We start from the raw sequence: 6,084 nt of genomic DNA, 5'->3' as shown, positions 1-6,084 counted from the left end.
TGGCGATTACGACGCCCACTGACGTTTAACTGACCAATGATCTGCGCAGGAGTGCAACTTCCGACTCAAGTGTCTCCTCCTAAAATCTTCACAAACGTACGTGCATTCGATGCTTTTCAACAGATATAAAATAAAATCTGTAAATTCAGCGACTGTCATCATAAATAATTTTAGGATGCCGCGTGTTTACATGTCCACTATTGTTTTCTTGAAAGAAAAAAAAGTAAGTGGAGATGCCGGGGATTGAACCCGGGACCTCATACATGCGAAGCATGCGCTCTACCACTGAGCTACATCCCCGTCCGTAACGTTAAGGAGGAAATCGAGGCTATGGTTGTAAAAGTGTAAACTTCCCTACCGAAATGTGTATGTAAGCGGTATTTGTTTCAATCAATTAAGTTCTGTATTCTTCTGTGGTTTTGTTCAAACCCGGTTCCAGCGAGTTAAGCCGAAAAATGTTGACTAGCTGGTTCAGACATGTATAATTAGACCTGAAACTAAACTTTGCAGGAGTTAAAATTTTGATAGTTGGAGAGGCTCATTAGACTACGCTGCCATTCTATGTTACTTACTATATCTAAGCCACTGAGACTCATTTAAACCTCCATTCTATCTAACATTTCTTATCTGTCTGTCTGTCTGTCTGTCTATCTATCTGTCTATCTATCTATCTATCTATCTATCTATCTATCTATCTATCTATCTATCTATCTGTCTATCTATCTATCTATCTATCTATCTATCTATCTATCTATCTATCTATCTATCTATCTATCTATCTATCTGTCTGTCTGTATGTCTATTTATCTGTCTGTCTGTCTACCTATCTATTGGTATGTTTGTCTGTCTGTCTATCTATCTATCTATCAGTATGTTTGTCTATCTATCTATCTATCTATCTATCTATCTATCTATCTATCTATCTATCTATCTATCTATCTATCTATCTATCTATCTATCTATCTATCCATCTATTGGTCTGTCTGTCTGTCCGTCTTTGCTAGAGCTTTTCAACTAAAACTTAAAAAATATTACAAACCTTCAAACTTGAAGCTGTTAAAACTACTTCAAAAAAGTTCAGGCTATAGGCATTTCAGGCTGTCTTTTCACACTTTTTTTATCTAGTTTACACCATTTCCTTATCATCTTGACCCAAACTATGAACCCTTGCTAAAAATGTCCAACCATGATAAGAGAGGTGGTTTCACTGTATAACCTCAAAATGGTTGGTGGTTTGGTGCCCTAATGGTACATCATGGCATTTGTAATGTCACAATTCACACTTTAAAGTCACCCTGAAATCAGAATGGACAATTCCTATTTTCATGGAATATTGCAGTGTTTAATATAAATGATTTATCCTTGTGTATATATATATATATATTTTTTAAATTCATGTGTCTTTAATTAAAATAACTTCCCCTCCCTCATATCTCTTCTATTCTCTAATGACGTGTTTACTGGCACGAGGGCGGGACAAACCTGTCACTCACATGAGATCTACCAATAGCAAACCACAACCACCCAATCAATTCCCCTTGGACAAAATCAAGTCCCATCCTATGTTTTTTCGTGTCCTGTCCATTTCACTTGGATATACATCACAATAGGGAAGAAAAGACTATCGCAACTTCTTTTTCATGTCGACTTTAATTTTCTTTAAAAAAAAAAATATTATTCCTTATTATTTTGGGGTTAAATATATTCTAAACACGTTCTTGGCAGGTTTAGTGAGATTTACACTAGTGGCTACAGTATATTAAAATACTCAACAATTCAGACAATCACTTTATTGACATGAAAAATATTCTGTATTGCAAAAATATATACATCTCATAAAAATGTTACCAAGTTTCACAATGTATTTTCACACAGAGTCAGCATTGGCAGACAAACAGCAGGAAGTGAATAGAACAAACAACTTACAGAAAGGGTGTGGAACCGTTTTACTGACTTTTAAAGTTCAAACTGACTGTACATTTGATACGGAAACTTCTTAGACCTCTAACTTATCAACATGATCAAAACTTTGCTGGAAAACCTGTAGTACACATTCAACATTGTCTTCTCTCGTCTAATCGATGCTTTATCTTAAAAGGCTTAAAAGGCCTTTTTGAATAATTCAGGTCATACATGTGTTTTTTTGCTGCTGATTTTTATAAAGTAAACGTAACAAAAACCTTTATATTTTTGGTAATATTTCAAGATGAACACTGGACTGAAGAAATTTAGGTTTACTTGATCATCCAAACATAATTGTTTTAGAAAAATCCTGTTAAAACATGAGTATAAAATATGATACTCAGCAACAACAAAAAAACACATGCAAATTTTGCTCTAATTGTTTTTAAACATTGCCTTCAGGTTCAATAAACTGTTCCATGGGATTTTTATGTCAGGCTTTGCAGTGTTCAACTGACTCTACATTTTTAATCACTTTTTTTGTGCCGCCCCCTGGGCCAGTCACCTGATTTCCCACCTATTAAATTCGCACGCCATGTTTCTGTGCTTTTCATAACTCAGTCAAGTCGTTTTCCTCATTTCCATCTTTGTCCTCATTAGGCTCAGACCAAATTGCGCTACCTGAAAACGGCGTTAGATCTACGAGCAATCCCACTTTCTCTTCTTTCTTCACTTCTTCACTTTCATCCTTCTCTCCTGCTGCTGCCTCCTCCTCTTCCTCCTCCTTCTGTTTCTTCTTCTCTTCCTTAGCTTCATTCTTATCACTTTTCTTTTCCTCCACCTGCACCTTAGCCCTCTCCCTCAGGTCAACGCTGGAATAGTCACTCGAAGAATCGTCCCCGCCGTCATCATTTTCCTGCTGTTCTCCCTCTGTGTAACTGTCGCGTTGTTTGTCATGACCTCCACCCTCCTCGGCGTCATTATCTCCTATGTTCTCCTCGTCTTCACGGGGTTGAGGCCAAATGTGGACACCAAATCTGTTTTCCACAACCCCAACTCCTTGTCTCAATCGATCCCGTAGGCCGCCAGGGGCGAAGATGATGTTCTGGACGGTGTACTGTCCATTTGTGTCCCCATTAAGTTTTTTGTAAAAATACACCAGTGCCAGAACAAGTACGATTAATATGAAGAGGAGGATAAGGACAGTTGCAGTGCTGTCATAACTTGATGTATGTGATGCCATGACTAAAAAGAGTGCAAAAAAAGAACAGGGAGAATTAATGAAACAAATGAATCAAATGTATCATTTATTTATATACTCTGCAGGTCAAAAGTTAGGAATAGTAAAGAGTTTTTAGTGTTTTCAATGGTAAAATACTCACCAGGGCTGCATTTATTGGATGAAAAATACAGTAAAAACAGTAATACTGTGAAATATTATTACAATTTAAAAGATCTGTTTTCTATTTGAATATATTTTAAAATACAATTTATTCCTGTGATGGAAAAGCAGAATTATCAGCAGCCATCTCTCCAGTCCTCAAGTTTGGGTTCACGAATAAAAAAATAAATAATTATATATAGGATATATATATATATATATATATATATGCTATTAATAGGGTTTTTTTCACCATTAAACTGATCAAAAAGTGACTTTAAAGACATTTTTAATGTTACAAACGATTTGCATTTCAAATAAATGACATTCACCCTTTCTATTCCTGAAAAAAAATGGAACAAAACACAAACATCCTATTAAGCAGTAAAAGCCGTTTACAACAATGATAATAGTAATAAGGGGCTATTTACACGACACAATTTTCAACTAAAAACGGAAAACTTTTTATGCGTTTGGGCCGTTCATTTACAGTACAACTGCGTTTTGGGGGCCTGAAAACGCAATCTTTTGAAAACGAGTTTCAAAGTGCAAGTTTTAATTAAAAAAAAAAATATATATATATATATATATATATATATATATATATATTTTAATTAGGGACCATGTACAATTTCAAACATAAATGTTTCCATTTGATGCATTGTACCAGAGTTAGCCACAGGCTAATTTACATCTGCAGTCCCCAGGCAGAAAAAAAAGAAGAAATAAAAACATACAAATAACACTCCCCCACCCCCCAAGTTTTTGAAAACGATTCTATTCTCGTCTCTGTGTGAACTAGAAAAGCGCGAATTTGTGAAAACAGTGACGTCATGTGCATGCATGTTACGTTCAGTCTATAGGCGTGTAGTTTTTCTTTACAAAGTGACATCGCTAACTACTGGCCTGACATGAATAATACAGCGTTTTCAGTCGTTTTCATAGATACGTGTGAACGGGGTCGTTTTGACAGTGTTGTCATCTATGCGAAAAAAGCAAAGTAAAAACATTTTTTTTAAAAGCGCCATTAATAACTGATAATAGTTAAGCACCAAATTAGTGTATATTCGAATAACTCATTGAGGATCATGGAGTAAAGGCTGCAAAAAAAAAATCAGCTTTGACATCACATGAATAAATTGCATTTTAAAATATATTAAAATAGAAAACAGTTATTTTAAATTGTAATAATATTTTACAATATTACAGTTTTTACTGTATTTTGCATCAAATAAATGCAGTCTTTGGTGAGCATAAGAGACTTCTTTCAAAAACATTAAAAAAAATAAAATAATCTTAATTATTCCAATCTTGTGACCGGTAGTGTAAACAATACATTTATAAAATTCCAAATAATAAATTTCTTCAAATAGCCTAAATATAAATAAATAAATAAATAAATAAAACTTAAATAGAAATACAATATAAAAGTAAAAACAAAATTATCACAAGAATATATAGCTATCTCCACAGTGTCTTCATAAGCTTTAGCTGGATATTCAACAACTTTCAACATGTTTCATATATAGACTGTGATAAACTGTGGCTTTTTTGCCCACACAAACTCCATCCTCCCGCCATGCTCTGTTCTAAAGTGCAGTTGCACGGAAGTAAGCATGCTTGTATTATTTTTTTAAAGTTGGCAGGAAATCACTTCGGCTTTTCGTTATTTCTGTGCAAAAGGTTTTTTTTGAATGTACACCTCTTTGACACTTACCCTAACACTGGTTATTAACACACATGTCTAAATAAATAGTTTTAAACCACTTAATAGCACTTAACAGCAATTCACAAGTTGTGCTAATGCAGGTGTGTACGGCACGGGCGAATGTGTAATGTGTCTGCCTGCCAAAAATCATGTGCCAAATTACATGAAATGGCAAATGCTCGAAGAAGGGGAAATTAACTAATTAACTGTTGCTTTTGAAACAAACCTGCATTACATGTTTCCTAAAACTCGCACATAATATGCTATACTTCTTATTTACAATACAGATCGCATTGGAATACATCATATATAGATACATAGCCTAAAAATAGCCTAGTATACAGTGTTAAAATATGTAAAAATACAGTGCTGTTCATAAATATTGTCAAATCAAATTCAGCACAAGCCACAAAAAAAAAAAAAAAAGGTAAATTGAAATAACTCACCTTTACTCAACTGTCCTTAAACCCATAGCCCATGTGAGAATAAAATAGACAATTCAAATTTGTCTTGGCCATATAGGCAGGAAAGAGGAAAGAGGGGCGGGGAGGGGAGGGGAGGGGAGGGGCGGGGCGGGGCGGGGAGAGAGAGAGAGATAGAGAGAGATAGAGAGATATTAAAAAGTATCGGGTTTTTATGCAATAAGGTCATGACAAGAATCAATTCTAAAAATGGATTTAAACAATGGGATGTACAATGGGATGTACAAATTTAAAGCGATTTGTAGTGGGCGGTTTTGAGGTAAAAGTAATAAAGAAATATGCATAAGAATTCAAAAATAATGCATTTGGCTCGTTTTCTTGCTTAACATCATGATATTAATAGTTAATTAGAAACTCGAAATTAAAAATATGAACATTTTATAGTGAAAATAAAATGTTCAAATGAAAGCATGTGCAAAAATAACTCGTCTAAGGAGTCCACACACAGGAAGAGCTCAGTGGAACACAGTTTCCTTCAGCTAGATTGTGAGATGAAACACAAGTCTTCTCTCTGAGACCACATCCTGTTGTAAAGCTCGAGCTTAAAGATGCTATGAACCATGAAAGCACGAACGCTTCACTGCTTGTGCAGTGCAGAGAATGCAGCAAAA

At 34.8% G+C, this 6,084-nt stretch overlaps 1 protein-coding gene across 1 annotated transcript; it reads right to left on the bottom strand.

The window, feature by feature from the left end:
- Positions 1–1,775: 1,775 nt before the first annotated feature.
- On the bottom strand, positions 1,776–5,531 carry LOC311078695 (uncharacterized protein). The gene is made up of 2 exons (XM_084107673.1): positions 5,438–5,531; positions 1,776–3,147 (listed from the first exon to the last, which is right to left on the bottom strand). The coding sequence occupies exon 2, from the start codon at positions 3,143–3,145 to the stop codon at positions 2,513–2,515; it is 633 nt and encodes a 210-aa protein (XP_083963799.1). The 5' UTR covers positions 3,146–3,147; positions 5,438–5,531; the 3' UTR covers positions 1,776–2,512.
- Between the last annotated feature and the right edge of the window lie 553 nt (positions 5,532–6,084).

Source organism: Abramis brama (genome assembly GCF_963993115.1).
Source record: "Abramis brama genome assembly, chromosome: 3".
NCBI lineage: Eukaryota > Metazoa > Chordata > Actinopteri > Cypriniformes > Leuciscidae > Abramis > Abramis brama.
Note: the sequence above shows the minus strand (reverse complement) of the source record. Positions and strands in the feature narration are given on the sequence as shown.